Raw genomic sequence first — 23,221 nt, forward strand, 5'->3', positions numbered from 1 at the left:
GACAGGTAACTAAACAAAATTAAGAAATACAATAATCTATTATTAATAACCCAATATTTAAAAAAGTATAAATTTTAACAGCAATAACCTAAAGTGTGACGGGGAGAAGAAGTAAAAGTGTAAAGAATACAAATTCTATTGAAGTTAAGTTGCTAGCAATTTAAAATAGGGTGTTATAAGTTTAAGTTATTTTATGTAAGCCTCATGATAAACACAGGAAAATCTTATAGTATTGTAATTACGCAAAAGAACTCAATAAAGAAGTCAAAGCATATTGATACCAAAAGGCAGAACACAAAAAATGATAGCAGGATAAGAAACAGGGAATGATGGAGCTACAAAATAACCAGAAAACAACTAAAAACATTTTATTGTAGTGAGCCCTTATCTATCAGTAATTACTTTAAATATAAATGAATTAAATTCTCCAATTCAAAGACATAGTATGGATGAATGGATTAAAAATAGAAGATCCAAAATGTGCTGTCTACAGGAGACTCACTTTCACCTTAAAGACACAAATAGACTGAGAGTGAAGGGATGGAAAAAGACATTTCAAGCAGTGGTAACCAAAAGAAAGCAGGGGTAGACAGCTTATATTGCTTACATCAGACAAAACAGACTAAACTAAAAATGGTAAAAAGAGACAAAGAAGGTCATTATATAATGATACAGGGGTCAATGCATCAAAAAGATGTAACTATTTATGAGTCCAACATCACAGCACCTAAGTATATAAAGAAAAAACTAACAGCGCTAAAGAGAAAAATAAATGGTATAGTTACTATAAACAATAATATTTGAAGACTTTTTTACCCCACTCTCAACAATGGATAGATCATCCACACAGAGAATCAATAAGGAAACAGTGGATTTGATCAACACTATAGATTTCCTGGACCTAAAAGATACACAAAGAACATTCTGTCCATTGACAGCAGAATACACATGTGTACTCTCAAGTATACATGTGACATTTTCTAGGATAGACCATATGTTAGACCACAAAACAAGTCTTAACAAATTCAAGAATGGAGTAATACTAAGTGTCTTTGCTAATCACAATGGCATGAAACTAGAAATCAACAAGAGGAAACTAGAAAATTCACAAACACATTGAAATTACACAACACTCTCCTGAACATTCAATGGATCAAAGAGGAAATTAAAAGGGAAATAAAAATGTTTATTAAGACAAACAAAAATAGAGACATGACAAACCAGAACTTACGGGATACAGCAAAAGCAGGCCTTGAAGGCATTATGCTAAGTGAAGGAAGTCAGACAAAGAAAGACAAATACTGCATGATCTCACTTATATGTGGAAACTAAAGCAAAAACAAAAACAAAAAAACCTCGTAGAAAAAGAGATCAGAGGGGCTTCCTTGGTGGTGCAGTGGTTGAGAGTCCGCCTGCCGATGCAGCGGACGGGGGTTCGTGTCCCGGTCCGGGAAGATCCCACATGCCGTGGAGCAGCTAGGCCCGTGAGCCATGGCTGCTGAGCCTGCACGTCCGGAGCCTGTGCTCCGCAATGGGAGAGGCCACAAAAGTGAGAGGCCCGCGTACCGCAAAAAAAAAAAAAAAAAAAAAAGAGATCAGAGGACCTTCAAGATGGCAGAACAGTAAGACCTGGAGATCACCTTCCCATAAATACATCAGAAATACATCTACACGTGGAAAAACTCCCACAGAACACCTACTGAACGCTGGCAGAAGACCTCAGACCTCCCAAAAGGCAAGAAACTCCCCACGTACCTGGGTAGGGCAAAAAAAAAAAGAATAAACAGAGACAAAAGGATAGGGACGGGCCCTGCACCGGGGGAGGGAGCTGTTAAGGAGGAAAGGTTTCCACACACTAGGAAGCCCCTTAGCGGGCAGAGACTGCGGGGGCACGGAGCGGGGAAGCTTCAGAGCCACGGAGGAGAATGCAGCCACCGGAGTGCGGAGGGCAAAGTGGAGAGATTCCCGCACAGAGGATCGGAGCTGACCAGCACTCACCAGCCCGAGAGGCTTGTTTGCGCATGAGACACTCAGGCTGCTGCTGCTGCCACCAAGAAGCCTGTGTGCGAGCACAGGTCACTATCCACACCTCCCCTCCTGGGAGCCTCTGCAGCCCGCCACTGCCAGGATCCAGTGATCCAGGGGCAACTTCCCCGGGAGAACACACAGCGCGCCTCAGGCCGGTGCAACATCCTGTCGGCCTCTGCCGCCGCAGGCTCGCCCCGTACTCCGTACCCCTCCCTCCTCCCGGCTTGAGTGAGCCAGAGCCCCCGAATCAGCGGTTCCTTTAACCCCATCCTGTCTGAGCGACGAACAGACGCCCTCAGGCGAAATACATGCAGAGGCAGGCCCAAATCCAAAGCTGAAACCTGGGAGCTGTGAGAACAAAGAAAAGAAAGGGAAATTTCACCCAGCAGCCTCAGAAGCAGTGGATTAAATCTCCACAATCAACTTGATGTACCCTGCATCTGTGGAATACATGAATAGACAACGAATCATCACAAATTGAGGAGGGGGACTTAGGGAGCAATGATATATATATGTATATTTCCCTTTTTCTCTTTTTGTGAGTATGTCTATGCTTCTATGTGATTTTTTCTGTATAGCTTTGCTTTTACCATTTGTCCTAGGGTTCTGTCTTGCCTTTTTTTTTTTTTTTTTACTGCTTAAAAATTTTTTTCTCTAAATAATTATTTTTTATTTTAATCGTTTATTTTATTTTATTTTATCTTCTTCTTTCTTTCTTTCTTTCTTTCTTTTCTCCCTTTTATTCTGAGCTGTGTGGAGGACAGGCTCTTGGTGCTCCAAACAGGCATCAGGACTCTGCCACTGAGATGGGAGAGCCAAGTTCAGGACACTGGTCCACAACAGACCTCCCAGCTGCATGTAATATCAAACAGTGAAAATCTTCCAGAGATCCCCATCACAATGCCAAGACCCAAATCCAGTCAACGACCAGCAAGCTGGAGTGCAGGACACCCTATGCCAAACAACTAGCAAGAAAGGAACACAACCCCACCCATTAGCACAGAGGCTGCCTAAAATCATAATAAGGCCACAGATACCCCAAAACACACCACCAGACATGGACCTGCCAACCAGAAAGACAAGATCCAGCCTCATCCCCCAGAACACAGGCATTAGTCCCCTCCACCATGAAGCCTACACAACCCACTGAACCGACCTTAGCCACTGGGGACAGATACCAAAAACAATGGAAACTACAAACCTGCAGCCTGCAATAAGGAGAGCCCAAACACAGTAAGTTAAGCAAAATGAGAAGACAGAGAAACACACAGCATATGAAGGAGTAAGGCAAAAACCCACCAGACCTAAAAAATGAAGAGGAAATAGGCAGTCTACCTGAAAAATAATTCAGAATAATGATAGTAAAGATGATCCAAAATCTTGGAAATAGAATGTAGAAAATACAAGAAACGTTTAACAAGGACCTAGAAGAACTAAAGAGCAAACAAACAGTGATGAACAACACAATAAATGAAATTAAAAATTCTCTAGAAGGGATCAATACCAGAATAACTGAGGCAGAAGAACAGATAAGTGACCTGGAAGATAAAATAGTGGAAATAACTACTGCAGAGAGGAATAAAGAAAAAAGAATGAAAAGAATTGAAGACAGTCTTAGAGACCTCTGGGACAACATTAAACACACCAACATTTGAATTATAGGGGTCCCAGAAGAAGAAGAGAAAAAGAAAGGGACTGAGAAAATATTTGAAGAGATTATAGTTGAAAACTTCCTAATATGGAAAAAGAAATAGTTAATCAAGTCCAGGAAGCACAGAGAGTCCCATACAGGATAAATCCAAGGAGAAATATGCCAAGACACATATTAATCAAACTATAAAAAATTAAATACAAAAAATAAATATTAAAACCAGCAGGGGAAAAACAACAAGTAACAAATAAGGGAATCTCCATAAGGTTAACAGCTGATCTTTCAGCAGAAGCTCTGCAAGCCAGAAGGGACTGGCAGGTCATACTTAAAGTGATGAAAGAGAAACACCTACAACCAAGATTACTCTACCCAGCAAGGGTCTCATTCAGATTTGATGGAGAAATTAAAAGCTTTACAGACAAGCAAAAGCTAAGAGAATTCAGCAGCACCAAATCAGCTCTACAACAAGTGCTAAAGGAACTTCTCTAAGTGGGAAACATAAGAGAAGAAAAGGACCTACAAAAAAACACCCCAAACAATTAAGAAAATGGTAATAGGAACATACATATCCATAATTACTGTAAACGTGAATGGATTAAATGTTCCAACCAAAAGACACAGGCTTGCTGAATGGAAACAAAAACAAGACCCATATATATGCTGTCTACAAGAGACCCACTTCATACAGACTGAAAGTGAGGGGATGGAAAAAGATATTCCATGCAAATGGAAATCAAAAGAAAGCTGGAGTAGCAATTCTCATATCAGACAAAATAGACTTTAAAACAAAGACTATTACAAGAGGCAAAGAAGGACACTACATAATGATCAAGGGATCAGTCCAAGAAGAAGATATAACAATTGTAAATATTTATGCTCTCAACAGAGAATCACCTCAATACATAAGGAAATTACTAACAGCCTAAAAGGGGAAATTAACACAATCATAGTAGGGGACTTTAACACCCCACTTTCACCAATGGACAGATCATCAAAAATGAAAATAAATAAGGAAACACAAGCTTTAAATGATACATCAAACAAGATGGACTTAGTTGATATTTATAGGACATTCCATCCAAAAACAACAGAATACACATTCTTCTCAAGTGCTCATGGAACATTCTCCAGGATAGATCATATCTTGGGTCACAAATAAAGCCTTGGTAAATTTAAGAAAATTGAAATCATATCAAGTATCTTTTCTGACCACAACGCTATGAGACTAGATATCAATTACAGGAAAAAATTTGTAAGAAATACAAACACATGGAGGGTAAACAACACACTACTTAATAACCAAGAGATCACCGAAGAAATCAAGAGGAAATCAAAAATACCTAGAAGCAAATGACAATAAATAGAGGGAACTTAACTCAACATAACAAAGGCCATATATGACAAACGCACAGCTAACATTGTACTCAATGGTGAAAAACTGAAACCATCTCCAGTAAGATCAGGAACAAGACAAGGTTGCCCACTCTCACCACTATTATTCACCATAGTTTTTGAAGTTTTAGCCACAGCAATCAGAGAAGAAAAAGAAATAAAAGGAATCCAAATTGGAAAAGAAGAAGTAAAGCTGTCACTGTTTGCAGATGACATGATACTATACATAGAGAATCCTAAAGATGCTACCAGAAAACTACTAGAGCTAATCAATGAATTTGGTAAAGTAGCAGGATACACAATGAATGTACAGAAATCTCTTGCATGCCTCTACACTAATGATGAAAAATCTGAAAGAGAAATTAAGGAAATACTCCTATTTACCATTGCAACATGAAGAATAAAATACCTAAGAATAAACCTACTTAAGAAGACAAAAAACCTGTATGCAGAAAACTATAAGAAACTGATGCAAGAAATTAAAGATGATACAAACGGATGGAGAGATATACCATGTTCTTGGATTGGAAGAATCAGCATTGTGAAAATGACTCTACTACCCAAAGCAGTCTACAGATTCAATGCAATCCCTATCAAACTACCACTGGCATTTTTCACAGAACTAGAACCAAAAATTTCACAATTTGTATGGAAACACAAAAGACCCCAAGTAGCCAAAGCAATCTTGTGAAAGAAAAATGGAGCTGGAAGAATCAGGCTCCCTGACTTCAGACTATACTACAAAGCTACAGTAATCAAGACAGTATGGTACTGGCACAAAAACAGAAATATAGATCAATGGAACAGGATAGAAAGCCCAGAGATAAACCCACGCACATATGGTCACCTTATCTTTGATAAAGGAGGCAAGAATATATAGTGGATAAAAGACAGCCTCTTCAATAAGTGGTGCTGGGAAAACTGGACAGCTACATGTAAAACAATGAAATTAGAACTCTCCCTAACACCATACACAAAATTAAACTCAAAATGGATTAAAGACCTAAATGTAAGGCCAGACACCATCAAACTCTTAGAGGAAAACATAGGCAGAACACTCTATGACATAAATCACAGCAAGATCCTTTTGACCCACCTCCTAGAGAAATGGAAATAAAAACAAAAATAAACAAATGGGACCTAATGAAACTTAAAGCTTTTGCACAGCAAAGGAAACCATAAACAAGATGAATAGACAACGCTCTGAATGGGAGAAAATATTTGCAAATGAAGCAACTGACAAAGGATTAATCTCCGAAACATACAAGCAATACATGCAGCTCAATATCAAAAAAACAAACAACCCAATCCAAAAAGCGGCAGAAGTCCTAAATAGACACTTCTCCAAAGAAGATATACAGATTGCCAACAAACATGTGAAAGAATGCTCAACATCATTAATCATTAGAGAAATGCAAATCAAAACTGCAATGAGATATCATCTCATACTGGTCAGAATGGACATCATCAAAAAATCTACAAACAATAAATGCTGGAGAGGGTGTGGAGAAAAGGGAACACTCTTGCACTGTTGGTGGGAATGTAAATTGATACAGCCACTATAGAGAACAGTATGGAGGTTCCTTAAGAAACTAAAAATAGAACTAGCATACGACCCAGCAATCCCACTACTGGGCATATACCCTGAGAAAACCATAATTCAAAAATAGTCATATACCAAAATGTTCATTGCAGTTCTATTTACAATAGCCAGGACACGGAAGCAACCTAAGTGTCCATCAACAGATGAATGGATAAAGAAGATGTGACACATATATACAATGGAATATTACTCAGCCATAAAAAGGAACGAAACTGAGTTATTTGTAGTGAGGTGGATGGACCTAGATACTGTCATACAGAGTGAAGTAAGTCAGAAAGAGAAAAACAAATACCATATGCTAACACATATATATGGAATCTAAAAGAAAAGAATAAAAGAAAAAAAATAGTCAGAAGAACCTAGGGGCAAGACAGGAATAAAGATGCAGACCTACTAGAGAATGGACTTGAGGATATGGGGAGGGGGAAGGGTAAGCTGGGACAAAGTGAGAGAGTGACATGGACATATATACACTACCAAATGTAAAATAGATAGCTATTGGGAAGCAGCCGCATAGCACAGGGAGATCAGCTTGGTGCTTTGTGACCACCTAGCGGGGTGGGATAGGGAGGTTGGGAGGGAGGGAGATGCAAGAGGGAAGAGATATTGGGACATATGTATACGTGTAACTGATTCCCTTTGTTATAGAGCAGAAACTAACACAACATTGTAAAGCAATTATACTCCAATAAAGATGTTGAAAAACAAACAAACAAAAGAGACCAGACTTGTGGCTACCAGAAGTTGGTGGTCGGAGTGGTGAGGAATTGGAGGAAGGTGGTGAAAAGATACAAACTTCAGTACTAAGATAAATAAGTACCTTAGTACTTATATAAGTACTACAACTAGTACTTATATAATATAATGTACTACAATGTGATGACTATATTTAACAATGTTGTATGACATACAGGAAAGTCGTTAAGAGGAAATTTTTTCTTTTCTTCTTTTTGTTTTTTTTTTTTTACTGTATCTATATGATAAGATGGATGTTAGCTGAACCTATTGTGGTAATCATGTCACAGTATGTGTAAATTAAATCATCATGCTGTATTCCTCAAACATATATAATGATTATGTCAATTATTTCACAATCAAGCTGAAAAAATAAAATAATGTTAAAATAATTATAAAAATAAAAGATGACAGAAGTTCCCCCCAACCCACCTGGAAATGTAAGCATCAAAACAACTCTTCAAGGAATTCCTTGGTGGTGCAGTGGTTAGGAATCCGCCTGCCAATGTAGAGGACACAGGTTCGAGCCCTGGTCCAGGAAGATCCCACATGCCGTGGAGCAACAAAGCTCGTGTGCCATAACTACTGAGCCTGCACTCTAGAGCCCGCGAGCCACAAGTACTGAGCCCACATACAACAACTACTGAAGCCCGTGTGCCTACAGCCCGTGCTCCACAACAAGAGAAGCCACTGCAATGAGAAGCTCACACACCACAATGAAGAGTAGCCCCCACTTGCCGCAATGAAGACCCAACACAGCCAAAAATAAAATGTAAATAAATATATAAATTTATATATAAGACAACTCTTCAAACCATAGAAATGTTGGTGAGAGAGGTGCCTGACTCTGAAGACTCCAAACTTTCTGCTTTGTGACAATGACTCTTAGCACCAATCAAAGAATATTAGGATGTTGAGGTAAGTTCCCTCTATGTCTACTTTCTGGAGAGTTTTTTTATTATAAATCGGTGTTGAATTTTGTCAAAAGCTTTTTCTGCATCTATTGAGATGATCATATGGTTTTTATCCTTCAGTTTGTTAATATGGTGTATCACATTGATTTGTGAATATTGAAGAATCCTTGTATTCCTGGGATAAACCCCACTTGGTGGTGTGTGATCCTTTTAATGTGTGATCCTTTTAATGTGCTGTTGGAATCTGTTTGCTAGTAGTTTGTTGAGGATTTTGCATCTATGTTTATCAGTGATATTGGTCTGTAGTTTTCTTTTTTTGTGACATCTTTGTCGGGTTTTGGTATCAGGGTGATGGTGGCCTCATAGATTGAGTTTGGGAGTGTTCCTCCCTCTGCTATATTTTGGAAGAGTGAGAAGCATAAGTGTTGGCTCTTCTCTAAATGTTTGATAGAATTCGCCTGTGAAGCCATCTGGTCCTGGGCTTTGTTTGTTTGAAGATTTTTAATCACAGTTCAAATAAACAAGTGGGACCTAATGAAACTTAAAAGCTTTTGCACAGCAAAGGAAACCATAAACAAGATGAAAAGACAATGCTCAGAAAGGGAGAAAATATTTGCAAATGAAACAACCGACAAAGGATGAACTTCCAAAATATACAAGGAGCTCATGCAGCTCAATATCAAAAATACAAACAACGCAATCCAAAACTGGGCAGAAGATCTAAATAGACATTTCTCCAGAGAAGATATACAGATTGCCAACAAACATATGAAAGGATGCTCAACATCACAAATTATTAGAGAAATGCAAATCAAAGCTACAATGAGGTATCACCTCACACCAGTCAGAATGGCTAGCATCAAAAAATCTACAAACAATAAATGCTGGAGAGGGTGTGGAGAAAAGGGAACACTCTTGCACTGTCGGTGGGAATGTGAATTGATACAGCCACTATGGAGAACAGTATGGAGGTTCCCTAAAAAACTAAAAATAGAACTACCATATGACCCAGCAATCCCACTACTGGGCATATACCCTGAGAAAACCATAATTCAAAAAGAGTCATGTACCACATGTTCATTGCAGCATTATTCTCAATAGCTGGAACATGGAAGCAACCTAGGTGTCCACTCACAGATGAATGGATGAAGAAGATGTGGCACATATATACAATAGAATATTACTGACTCATAAAAAGAAACGAAACTGAGTTATTTGTATTGAGGTGGATGGATCTAGAGTCTGTCATACAGAGTGAAGTAAGTCAGAAAGAGAAAAACAAATACCGCATGCTAACACATATATATGGAATCTAAAAAAAAAAAAAATGTTTCTGATGAACCTAGGGGAAGGACAGGAATAAAGACGCAGATGTAGAGAATGGACTTGAGGACACAGGGAAGGGGAAGGGTGAGCTGGGACGAAGTGAGAGAGTAGCATTGACACATATACACTACCAAATGTAAAATAGATAGCTAGTGGGAAGCAGCTGCATAGCACAGGGAGATCAGTTTGGTGCTTTGTGCCCACCTAGAGGGGTGGGGTAGGGAGGGTGGGAGGGAGACGCAACAGGGAGGGGATATTGGGATATATGTATACATATAGCTGATTCACTTTGTTATACAGCAGAAACTAACGCAACATTGTAAAGCAATTATACTCCAATAAAGATGTTTAAAAAAAAAAAGAATATTAGGAAATGGCAACAAGGTAGGATACATCTTAGCTACTAAAGATAGCAAGACTGGAATTGATGGCACTATGTGAAAATGTGTACACGATAAGTCAAATTCAAAGAAAACACACATTAAAACTATAACAGATGGAATAAAATTGTGATTGACATTAATGGTTGAAGAGACTTATATACACAGTTTAAAGAACAATGGTTAAAAAAATAGAAAGTGTTTGTCTGCAGCCAATGTGCATGTTGTCCCTAGACCACTGCAATTAATGAGGCTTTCAACCCTTCCCAGCCATGCAACTCCTTTTGACTGACACCACCTAAAGGTCCACTAAGATCAGGTAAATTTCTCTTATACAAACTTATTATAAAATAAAAGGTAATCTGTGTGCCTAAGGAATAAAAATGTTATCTAAGAAAAACCGAGAAGACTGATATATGTTAGTTATCCTTTCTCATCTTTTAGAAGACATATTTCATAAGACACATAATAAGATCATTTTCTGGGTTTTGCCTAGAATTGACTGGCATATGCATATCCTTTGCGATTTGTTTTTTCCTTTGGGAATCACTCTTCCACACAAGGAAATGAACTTGGGAAGAAGGTGGTTGTAAGAAAAGTTGTATTGGGTGAGTTCTAATATTTATTGTACAGATGATTTTCAACCTACATATATTTTTATTATCTTCATAGAGTGAATAGAGAACCTAGTTCTACATTTTTTTTTGAAAATTCTTTGTATATCCACTACTGAAAAGTTTAAGTAAATATACATGTAGAGATCTATGTTTAGTTTTAGATTTCAACTAGTCCTGTTTTGTGGTTGTTTTATATTACATTAAACAATCTACCAGGTCCTTATTCTTTTCTCTTTTCTAGATTAACATAAAATTTGCAAAAGAAAATCTTCCTCTAACATTTGGAATTCAAATAATGATATACTTAACATCTATTTTGTACCTGGAGGCTACAGACTTAGCTAAAAAGCAGTGACCTGAAATCAGTAATAATCACCAGGAATGTAGATTGGGAGATTAAATCTGGGAGATCATAGAACCATGTCTCCATCTAAAAATCAAATGGAAAAAAAGAAAAAGAAAAGAATAGAAAGCTCAGTTACTGATGTAGTTTTTCTACATTGAGATATTAAAGGAACTCTTTTTCCCAGTTCTAGTTTTCTAGTTCTAGTTTTCTCCCACTTCTACTCATTCTTCAGTATTTTTTGAAGGTTCATTTACAAGCAAGTCACAATAATTATGAACTCCACGAAGCTAGACACTCATTAATTTTGTATCCTCAGCACCTCTAATTTCCTCTTATTTAGTAAATGGTAGGCAAGTATTTGTTGAAAATAGAAATGAATGGATAGATAATCAATAGTAATAAATTCCGATATAATTCTACAAAATATTAAGTGCAAGAAGATTATTAGTCTCATTCTGATAAACATTTCTAGAGCACATGTTTACTGTTATTTATTCTTTTGCTTGTTTTATCTTAATGGGTACTTCAGATAATGTAACTGTTGATAAATGTTTTAACTAAAGTTATCAGAAAACCATTACAATTAAAGCTAAATCTTCTTAACATATTACTATTAGAACCTGCTTTGACTCACATTGATACAAAACTGAAATGAGTGTTAAAAAATGAATTGTTATATTTTATGCATAACAATTCTTATGGGCATAACTAATTATTACAAATTAATAAATTAAGACATCCTTTTGTTAAATAAATTTGCATATGGAATGTTTACTATAAAAATTTGACTTCAATTTCTTGAGGTATTTTTTTTCCCAAGAAACTGATGATATATTTTCATAAGCAGCCATTAGACATACATGCCATTCCACATTGTCATCTTCTTTCCCAAGAGTTAGCAACTTGGTGAGTGGATTTCCAGTGGGTCCAATGTTACTCTCGGGAGACTGGTGTCCATGCTGTACCAGAAGTGCACTGCTTGGTGTTGGAGGGTGTGACCGTTTAAGAGTCTGGCGGACGATCTGGTGGTCAAGGGTCATGAAAGGTTTTACTTGCTGTCTCTGAACTTTCTGTAGCTGAGTCCTAGCAGAACTTTCCAGGTGTGCTGGGACCTACCAAATAAAAACCAAACAAATGCAATGTGTAGCATCATCTGGTAGATGAGTTCCACTTTCAACAACTGGATTATGACAATAAACACTGTAACATCTAGTTTGTTTCTAATTTATTGTCTATGCTTCTGTCATAATTTACATAAGATATTAATGGACTATAGTTTTTGAGAAGTCATTAAAACTTTACTAAAATATTTTAAATGCTAACCAAGTGTTTAAGAATAGCTCTTAAAATAATATGCAACTGAAACCAACTTGGAATAAATATAAAAGCAGCAAAACTTTCTGAGGGTCTGAAAAAGAATGACTAAAATAATAAAAGGAAAACACAGCTGATTTACTATTATTAGTGATTTTTATATAACATATATCTCTTGTATTCCTTTATATTACATATAAATATTCCATTGGCTATAATCTCTATTTTTAATGAAAGATTTTAAAAAATTATCCATGAGGGAGCAGAGACTAGAAATATATATACTAAATATTGTCTGATACTTTATGGGTGGTGAAAATCTAGGTGATTTTTTTCAGTTTTCTGTATTTTCCAGAGTTTCTATACTGAGTTTTATTTTAATTTTTAAAAAATCTTAATTTTAAACTCTTCCATACTCTCACTTTATAATAACAATACTTTGGTAGAATAATTATGAATTGACAGAAAGAAGCATTCAGAGAAAAATCTAACCAGTGTCATGTGCCAACTAAGCAACTATCCAGTATATTGAAATCCCTTTTTCAAATCATAGACATAAAATTCTGGGCATCTTCAGTGTAGCTATCATAGTTAATGATATGCCATTATTTGTATAAGGACAATTTTAAGTATTTCAAGCTTTCCCTTTAAAAACCTCTGAAAATAGTATTGCCTGCCAGTCCCCTTTATATTTACTATGCTGCGATGTGACTTCTAATACATTTTCCTCAAGTGGCCTATATATAAACCTATTTAATATTTCCCTCGTGTTAAACAATAGTAAAGATTGCTGTACAGTGCTTATTTTTCCTTTTATTTCAGCTACACAAACTACTCCTTAAATCCCTTAACATGCATTAGCTCAGATAAATAGCCTTTACAAAGTATTTTGCATTTAAATTAGCTGGTTTGGGGTACAATATTGTAGTAGTTACTTTAGTTTAATTCTGTTATGCTGACATTTTTAGCATTATTTTAATTGTACTACCATAAAATAATTTTTCAGTCATATAAAAAAGATTAAGATTGGTAATAAAGATTACACATATTACTAATTATATTGCTGTGAGCTTTAAAGTTGTAAAACAACATTTCATTAAAATGCCTGTGGTAATTTTTGGGGGGTAGCTATTTAGATTATCCTACAGTTTTAAATTAATCCTTAATCCACATACATTTACAAAATATACACTATAAACAGCATTTTCAGATTCACAAATCTGAATGACTTTCACACAACGTAACTGAATGTTAAAGAACATTGTATATTATTTTAAGAAAAGTATGTTGAATCAGAATTTACAACATTCATTAACTAATTCATTTTTCACTTTTCATCTATGGATGCTAAAAGCATCATTATAGTACTTATTGTGTTTTGTGTTACATCAGGAGTCCAAGGGAAGTCATAAATGTGATCCTAGGGCTCTAGGAATTTACAATATACTTGGGCAATATTAATATCAACTACAGCAAAAATGATGATGATGATAAAAATAATAATATGCAGCAGGTATCAGGCACTGTGCTAAGCATTTTACACACATTGTTTCATTTAATCCTTGTTACAACATTAGGAGATAGGTATCAATAGTACCCCCATTGCACCATATAATTGAAGCCACTGAGACTTAGAGAGGCTAAATGGTGTGGCTGTTATCACTCTGCTAGTAAGAGATGGAACTGGAATACAGGGCCTGGCTTCCTAAACACTACATGATATTGGCTCCTGATTGAAATGACTGGAATACAAAGAAAAAGCTCAGTAATGTATACAATGAATTTAGAATGCCACAAGAAGCAGTGGTTTTAAAAAACTAATTGAAAGAGAAAATGGATATAAATCAGGTGTTGGAAGGAGATGGTCCTGGGATAGGGGACAGAAAGAAGGAAAACTCAAATGTAAAAGATCAAAATGAAAGAAGAAAAGAAGTTGGGAGACAGTCACAAATATTAGTCATGAAAAGGAATTCACATGAATACTTTTCCTTTCTCAAAGCAAAACTACCATCTCATTAGATCACTCTATACAGAGACGCAATAAAAAATATGAAATTCTAATTCTGCCTAAATTATTGGTTATTTATAGGGAATTACAAGGGTTTAGCAGGCAAAAGTGAAGACTCTCTTGGATCCTACATAGATATACAACATCTGTATACAACAGCTATAAACTAAGCATGAGAATCTGAAAGATCAGTGGAGCCAGGGAAGATTAAATGGAATGCAATGAAATTACTCCCCAGTAAACCTCCATCTTTTCCAAGCATGGACTGATATCAGAACAATGAGACAACTAACTGTAAAACATCAGTTAAACCATGTGCAGTCAATTTTAAAATACTTTTAAATTGCCTGGGATCTGAAGACACAACTATAAAACTATCTGTTGGATTGGTTTCACTGAAGGTCTTGGTAGTTGGTGAGATGAGGTAAATGAAACTATATGTTGCCATTGTTCATTTATTCATTTATTTAAGAAATACTTTTGAGTGTCAAGTGTGTGTGCGCTGAGTCATGCATTGAAGGTAAAAGGGAGATAACCACAGTATCTGCCTTCAAAGAGCTCGTAGTCTAGTCAGAGAAGAAAAATAGATCTCCAAGGGCAAGGGCTGCATTTATCTTGCTGGCTGCTGGACTGCCATACTTCCTATACATAACCCAGAGAGGGGCACACAGCAGGCACTTAAAAATATGTGTTCACATGTGTTCAATGAGTGATTTTATGAATGAATCATTAAAGTACAGTGGCAGAGAGCTTTGGGAACCCACTAGAGGAAGCAGGGAAACCATAATCAGAATACCAAAGTCTTCACCTAGAAGGCTAGAGCAGCTGTTGATTGTGATTTTGGTTCTTTGGACTATCAAAGAGATTAAGACCACCCAGATGTAGGGAAGTTTTGCTATTGACAGTAATAAGTAAAACATTATCTCCTAACTCTGAATTATGTCTCAGCATTATCTCTCTGGAATGCTGTTATTGCAAACTAAAAATAATGATGGTCAGCTTAAGTTCAAGGTTTTGTCTATGTGCAGAGATCTGTTTTATTTAAATTAAAAGAATTTATTTACTTAATTCTCCCTCTTTTCCAAAACATTATAAATAAATATAAGGCATAAATGTGGTGAGAGGTATTTATACCAGAAAATGTAGGCTGAAGATTAATATTGCAATCGAGTACAAAATTTACCCACGAGCATCCTGACAGCCAAGGAAAAGGAAAATTTTAAAAACATATTAGGTGGAGCCTTGTGAAATTGCAGATATTTGACAATTTTTGATCTACGAATTGTCCCTTCTGTATAGTTCAACCTAATATATATTTCTTAATAAGTAATTAAATCATGCCAGCTCTGAGGAAAGACAAATATTTTTCAGAATAATATCTGAGAATTTATAAACCAGATATTTTCATGGAAGACTTGAATGATATCTTGAACAAAATTCCAACTTGCAAAATAGGCAGTGAAGTTCTTTATATGCCCATATTTAAAAATAAATATTTATCATCTTCAATTGAGTTAGCTGGGAAACATAATCTGAAACTTGCCTGTAGGATGTTTATTGGGGGGTGCTCTCAGAATCAGCACTGCAGTAGGGTGAGGGAAACAGGATCAGGTGGAGGCAAGAGTGGTTCAGTCATGAAGGGGATAATGTTGGCCATGCACCGTAACATCCACTACATTTATGCTTGATCAAAGGCCCAAAGCATAATATGAATCAGCTCAAGTGAAAGCCCGAACATATAACTTTATAGTGATCTGACTTGACCCTTAGATACCTTAGACAGCACTTAGAGCAGGCAGAGCAATGTTTTCCAAATCAATTTATATTTCAGACTCCATATTTAAATACACTAACCTAGAGGATCACCTGGTTAGACCATTAACCCAATATCAATTATCTCAACCTAGGCTTTCAATAGAAGTTATGTTGTTTTTTTTCAAAAGGTTCCATTATTTGGAGTTACAAAAATGAAACTTAGCTTAAAACATCCAATTATTTTTTAAAATATGTTTCAAATGTAGTTAAGTTCTCATATAAAGGGATGTGGATATTTTAAAAAATTAGAAATGCATGTATTGATGAGCTTTAAAAAATGCTTAGATTCATTAATAAGAGAACCAAGCAATGTGCTTAACGGGTCAATTGAAGTATTTTTTTTAAATTAGAAATACATAAATTCCTGCAAGTACAACAAGCTAATGGGAAGAAATTGGTTGGGAAGAAAAAAGCATTCTGGTTGTAGAAAATATAATCACTGGGGAATCACAATCACAAATAAAAAATGTATGTATCTAATTCAAAAAGAGTCATGTACCACAATGTTCATTGCAGCTCTATTTACAATAGCCAGGACATGGAAGCAACCTAAGTGTCCATCGACAGATGAATGGATAAAGAAGATGTGGCACATATATACAATGGAATATTACTCAGCCGTAAAAAGAAAAAAAAATTGAGTTATTTGTAGTGAGGTGGATGGACCTAGAGACTCATACAGAGTGAAGTAACGAGGAACGAGGAAAACAAATACCGTATGCTAACACCTATATATGGAATCTAAAAAAAAAAAAAGTTCTGAAGAACCTGGGGTCAGGACAGGAGTAAAGACGCAGACATAGAGAATGGACTTGAGGACACGGGGAGGGGAAAGGGTAAGCTAGGACGAAGTGAGAGAGTAGCATTGACATATATACACTACCAAATGTAAAATAGATAGCTAGTAGAGAGCAGCTGCACGGCACAGGGAGATCAGCTCTGTGCTTTGTGTCTACCTAGAGGGGTGGGATAGGTAGGGTGGGAGGGAGACGCAAGAGAGAGGAGATACGGGGATATATGTATAGCTGATTCACTTTGTTATATAGCAGAAACAAACACACCATTGTAAAGCAATTATACTCCAATAAAGATGTTAAAAAAAATTTATGTATCTGTAGGGTTTTTTTTCCTTCTCCTATTTTTAGACTAGAAGAGATGCAGGAATCCTGACTATTGAGAGCATTGATGGAAATTCATGAGCCAGCAGCCCAATGCCATAGAAAAAGGTCAGATCTCATTCTCTGACACTACAGAAGATGATTTAGGGTATCTGATACCTGAAATTTTCTTTTGTTTGTTTTGTTTTTTAATTCCAGAGTTTAGATCCAGTCTTGGGAGGTTTCAACTCTGTAAATCAGCAAATATTTAATTAGAAATTAAGGCTAACAAAATGTTATGTGGCCCTATATGCATTTGTATTTAAAATCTCCTGGTAGGTAGAAGAGCTATGGAGTAATGTGGGCCAGGCAAGCAGTGGAGGCATTCTTATTTTCACACAGTGGTTTTCAAATTATGCTCCTAAATACATGAATTAATTCTCCCAATTTACGTTTCATTGTTCCACACTGTAGTCTTTTGATTTAGTTCTCATATGGGTTTCAGTCCTATCCAGTAGATAAACAACAAGGAGAGTTGTTTTTTGTTTTTTGGGTTTTTTTGCGGTACGCGGGCCTCTCACCGTTGTGGCCTCTCCCGTTGCGGAGCACAGGCTCCGGACGCGCAGGCTCAGCGGCCATGGCTCACGGGCCCAGCCGCTCCGCGGCATGTGGGATCTTCCCTGCCCGGAGCACGAACCCGTGTCCCCTGCATCAGCAGGCGGACAAGGAGAGTATTTTGAATGAGGAAATTTTAGAAACAATTGGGTGGATAGTTGTACAAAAAAACAAAAACACCAACCCTGTGATTCTCTGTCTATAATATTGTCTACTTGTATCATATCTTCTTAAATATTGCTACAAATCATATAAATACTTTTAAACATAATTCATATATATGCATATATATGATAGCCTCTTTAAAAAGTTACCTTTTTATAGAGAAACCATAAGATAATCATAAAAGCCCTCAGCTAATTCTTTTAACATTCACTCAGCAAACATTTAATGAGAGTTTGTTCTTTGTTAACGCCAGTCCCAAGGGAAAGTCATTCCTCTCCAGAAAGCAGGTCTATGATCCATGTGTCACCATCCACCTGGAGATCACTTATCTAAACTGAGGGCACAGAACCTGGGAGGAGATGAAACACCCTCTGGGTACTGGCCTTTTGAAATTCAAAACTAAAAAGTCGTGGCAAACATCACACAAGCAATCATCTGAATAATAAGACATTTTATCACCATTAATTTGACTAGCCAAACAAATCAATCAGGCAAATATGGGCACCTACTTAATGAGTGTGTTTAGATTATCTGCAAAAAGAGAAACAGAAATATTTTCAGCAAGAAAAATATTTATTCTATACATATTTACTATGTAGTGATAGTAAATAAAAACACATGCACTACCGCTAAACACACACACACATACACATACAGGCAGGTGTATACACACAGCCCCATCAAAAAGCAAGACAGACAATCCCATTCACTACAACATGACAACCTCATTTAATTTTGTTAATTTTGTACTAAGGTTGAAATTAATAAATGAAGTAAAAGCTTGGACTTCACAAGTGAGTAATAGGTAACTATTAATTATGTTCCTAGTAGCAGAGGTATATAAGAAGAAATCTATTTTGGGGGGCTTATGAATCTACTACCTCATAGATACCTACTCATAAAAGCCACATGACGTTTGTTAATATTCTGTAGCAAAGATTAATAACTCGTTTCTTCAAATCTTACTTTCTTCACAGCAGTCTTTGTATATGATATACCCATAAATCTCATCCTGACTAAACCTAAAATTATACAGTCGAGCTTGTCTGATTGAGATATAACTACTGAACAAAGTAGGGCCGGGTTCATCAAAAGTTTTACTTAGGTTTCTGAATAACTGTCAGCATATTTCAGCGGAGCATTATACAATCCAAAGCTATTTAATGGATAATAATATAAAATGTGATTGTAACATATTCCTTCAGTCCCTATCACTTGAATTTGGATAATTCCAATGGTGTGTCTTTAGAAGAGATCCACACTTAAGAGACTTTAAAGAGGCATGAATATTATTAAGCGTAGTTTTCCTAATTCGATAGTGTTCTAGCAGTAAAAATGCTTGCACTCTATGAGCACTTATATTATTACTGTAAAGACTAAGCTTCCCTTATTACTCCATCTATCTCCATTTGTACTTGCATTGATTTGATTTGTTTATGTTAGTATCTCAGGAAAATTACCATTTTATATCTTTAAAAGAATTAGAACTAATGCCAGAAATAACTGTGGTTTATTTAGTCTGATCTGTTTTATAAGTGTATGTGTATATAGAAATTTAGAGCCATAAATAGCAACTAAGAATCACAGCAGACACTGACCACTTCCCACCGACTTCAAAATTACAGAGCAGCCATGTACACACTAAAGTCAACCGGCAATATCATCAATAACGAAAATAAGTTAATATGAAAAATGCAGATAACTTAAGCCATAATACTTTAAAATATATTTGACAATGCATTCTCAGGCTTAGTATTCATTAATTCTATAAATATTTTTGAGTGCCACTACACATCAGGTTTTATGCAACTGTGATAAGCTCTGGGGATATAATTATGAACAAAATAGACATAACCCAGTCTTCAAAGAGTTCACAGTCTACTAGGAGAAATAGATAATTAAAATATAATTATAACACAATGTGATAAACCCTGTGAAAGTAAAAGGTGTCACAAAATCAAGCAGAAAGACCTAGATAAAATGGGAAAGAGTCATTCAAATGACAGTTTCTGCTATTAATTTCACTGATTCATTCACTTAATAGATATGTGTGTGCCTATATATATATATACTGGCTACCATATATAGTAGTAGCCAGTTGTGTGGGTAACAATGATGAATAAAGTGAAACATGGTCCCTTTCCCCATGCAGCTTATGGACAGGTGGAAGAGACAGATTTTAATCTAATAATCACACAAATGACTGTAAATTTTCAAGTGTAACAAGTGATAGGCAGGAGAGATAACGCATGACTAGGAGCCTGTAGAAAAAGATTATCTAGACAGAAGTTAGGGACAACTTTCCTAAAGAAGGGATGATAGGGCTGGATCTGGAGGATGAGTAGGAAATAAAGAGAGGAAGAGTAGAAAAAACATTTAGAGAGATAAAGCAGCATATGTGAAGACCCTGGTGGGAAGAAACAAGATGAAAAAAATGCACTGAAAGGAGATGATAGGACTAGAGCAGAGTGTGGTATGAGGCTGGGGAGGCCAGTAGGGCCAATTCATGCAATCTTTTCGGTATACAAAGATGTCTTACTTTCTTTATCATAAGAAAAGGGGCAGTAGCAGTTCAGTGGGATGAATTTTAGAGAGGTAAAATGAGAGAGTCTAGGAAAGAAAAAAGGGCTGCTTGAACTAGGGTCATGTGATAAGGGTTGCATAGTCACATGGAAACAAGTAGATGGATTCAAGAGATGTTTAGAAATGGATTAAGAAATGACACCTGAGGTTTCTGGCTTAAGTGACTAAATAGATAGTGAGGGCTTTCACAGAGAAGACTAGGTTTTTTGAGGGGGACAGAGAATTATAAGGTCAGTTTTGAACACGTTGAGTTTGTGATGTTTTGCAAGTGTCCAAGAAGGTATGTGAAGTAGGCAGCTGCATTTATGGGTATGGAATTCAGAGGTAAGGTATGGACTCTGGATAAAATTTACATAACATCTACACTGAGGTGATAACTGAGATGATCGTTGGAGGACGTACAGAATAGAAGATGAGAGGACCTAGTGCCAAAGATGGTTAACTCCCATGTTCTAACTACACATAGGGAAATCTATTCCGATTCTAAAGTTTATTTTTCCCTTTGGCTCCATTGATTTTTTTCTCACATTTTGCAAAATGCTTATTTGAAGTTTGTGTGTGTTACATTGTCAGGTAAATCCTCCTTAATTAATAGTTAGTTTGCCCTATTTCTAAAATTATGCATTCAACCTTTTGATGTAGATACAGCCCTATTTTCCTAGTCCAATTGCATTACAATTCTATCAGTCCTCTACCTCTTAACTGCAATTCCAAAATCCAAAAAGCTCTGAAAGTAGGAGTTTTCTTCTTTTTTTTTTATGTTTGACACAAACCCAATTGGTGGCAAAATCAAACTTAAAATGAAGTAAGGTTAGTTAAAGTCTTTCTTTATCCTACTTACAGTAGATATTCACATGTACTGTTGCAGGTATATTAATGTGTTTGATTATGGGATGCTGTCTTGGACTGCTGCAGGGTATCAAGGAATATGTAACATATTACCTTTCAAAATTTAAAGTATTGATAATTTTGAAACACATCTAGCCCTAGGTTTCTAAATAATAGATTTTGTACCTTTTCTTGTTTATTGAGTGAACAGCCTATAGAAAGGACTATGCTATATACTTTGCATATATTATCTTATTTAATCCTACAATATCATAAATAAATACTCAATTGGGCCTCCACAATTATTTTCTAAAACTTCAGTACAATATTTAACTGCATTTTGTTTTCAGAAATTATAGAGTATCAAAAATTAAATTAAAATTGAGCATATTCTCTCTTGGAGAAATAACAAGATGAGGAAATGTCCTTTCCAATTCAACAAACCAGTTGAATGAATGAATGATGTATTCTTCCTTTAATAAGAAAGAATTGTCCAGTTGTAACATTATACTTTGATATTATTAGACATATTTATGTTTAGTGCTTTGGCTGTATTTAAGTAAGTTAATACTACAGTTTATATTCTTTTTAGAAGCTTCTCATACAATTAAATTGTTTCCTGTAAATGTGGAAATATACAAGCTAATTATTTAAGCTAGATTCAGTAAAAAGTCTTAACTTCTTTAAAAAAATATTTATCTAAGGGCATTAAGACTTGAACATTAATATTTATTAATAAGACTTTCATAAAACAAAAGACATTTTGCTTCAGAAATCAACAATTGTGTTTAAATGATGACTTATACTTCACAGTTACTTTCAACTTAAAACAAAGCTCTCATGTAATGCTTAAATGTACTATTTTTCATCTTCCGTATAGTGACTTTTTGATATCATTTTCATTATGAAGTTGTGAATGTTCTTTCAAGGATGCAGAGAATAAAGGAGAAACAATACTGACTTCTTCAAAAGGTCATATTTCAAATATCTTGGAAAGTCATCAATGTTTTTTTAAAAAAATTTTTACACATTCTAAAATAGATCCAAAGCCATAAATAGGAATATCTGGGACAAACTTCCATATAATACTTTTCATCTCTTGTATCATTATGCTGCAAATACATTACATTTTTAATTTTTAGTATATCTTAATGGTAAGATTTGGGATAATATCAATATATTGTCGACTTATGCAGACCTTATAAAAGAAATTCATAGGCCACTTAATGCAGGTAAATTTATAACAAATTTATGTATTTTGTAAGAATAAAAGGATCATAAATGTTTATTCCTAAAAAAGAAAATCTAAACAATTCAAATTGGTTTATATTACCTTAGACTTGAAAACTTTTTATATCCCTTATCTACTTTATGAGTTGATATATGGTCATCAATTAATGAAGTCATTTTTATCATAATAAAATGTCATCATTAGAACTGCAGTATTATAGTGTAACCATTTTCTAAAAAATATGATTGGGGCATTTTAGGTAGTTAAATATTAAAATAATCTAATTGAAAATGAGACTTTAAAATTATTCATTTTGATTGGCAAACGGCAGAAAATGGCTTTGTTTCATAAGTACATTTTATCACTCAATTTTCGTAGATATTACTAGTATTTCTGGAGAAAAAAAAAAGTAAAATTTATCTTGTCTTTGTTTTACCTAACTAGTACATATAATTACTTTTGGTTCTCTATGTTTTAAAGGCACCTGTTACTACATTTACATAAATCAAACTCCTCAAGTAATTGTGCCCTCATGTACGAAAGGCCTTCAGTTACAAAGTTGCAGTTTTACTT

General features: G+C 35.6%; 1 protein-coding gene across 3 annotated transcripts in view; it reads right to left on the bottom strand.

The window, feature by feature from the left end:
* The window catches only part of TFEC (transcription factor EC), a 155,931-nt gene that overhangs the window by 43,620 nt on the left and 89,090 nt on the right, over positions 1 to 23,221 (bottom strand). For all 3 annotated transcript variants that reach the window (XM_067746793.1, XM_067746794.1, XM_067746792.1), the window contains exon 2: positions 11,853 to 12,104. In XM_067746793.1, the coding sequence (XP_067602894.1) occupies positions 11,853 to 12,032 (180 nt within the window). In that variant the 5' untranslated portion in view covers positions 12,033 to 12,104. The remainder of the gene's footprint in view (positions 1 to 11,852; positions 12,105 to 23,221) is intronic.

The sequence above is a fragment of the Pseudorca crassidens genome, chromosome 8 (assembly GCF_039906515.1).
Source record: "Pseudorca crassidens isolate mPseCra1 chromosome 8, mPseCra1.hap1, whole genome shotgun sequence".
Lineage (NCBI taxonomy): Eukaryota > Metazoa > Chordata > Mammalia > Artiodactyla > Delphinidae > Pseudorca > Pseudorca crassidens.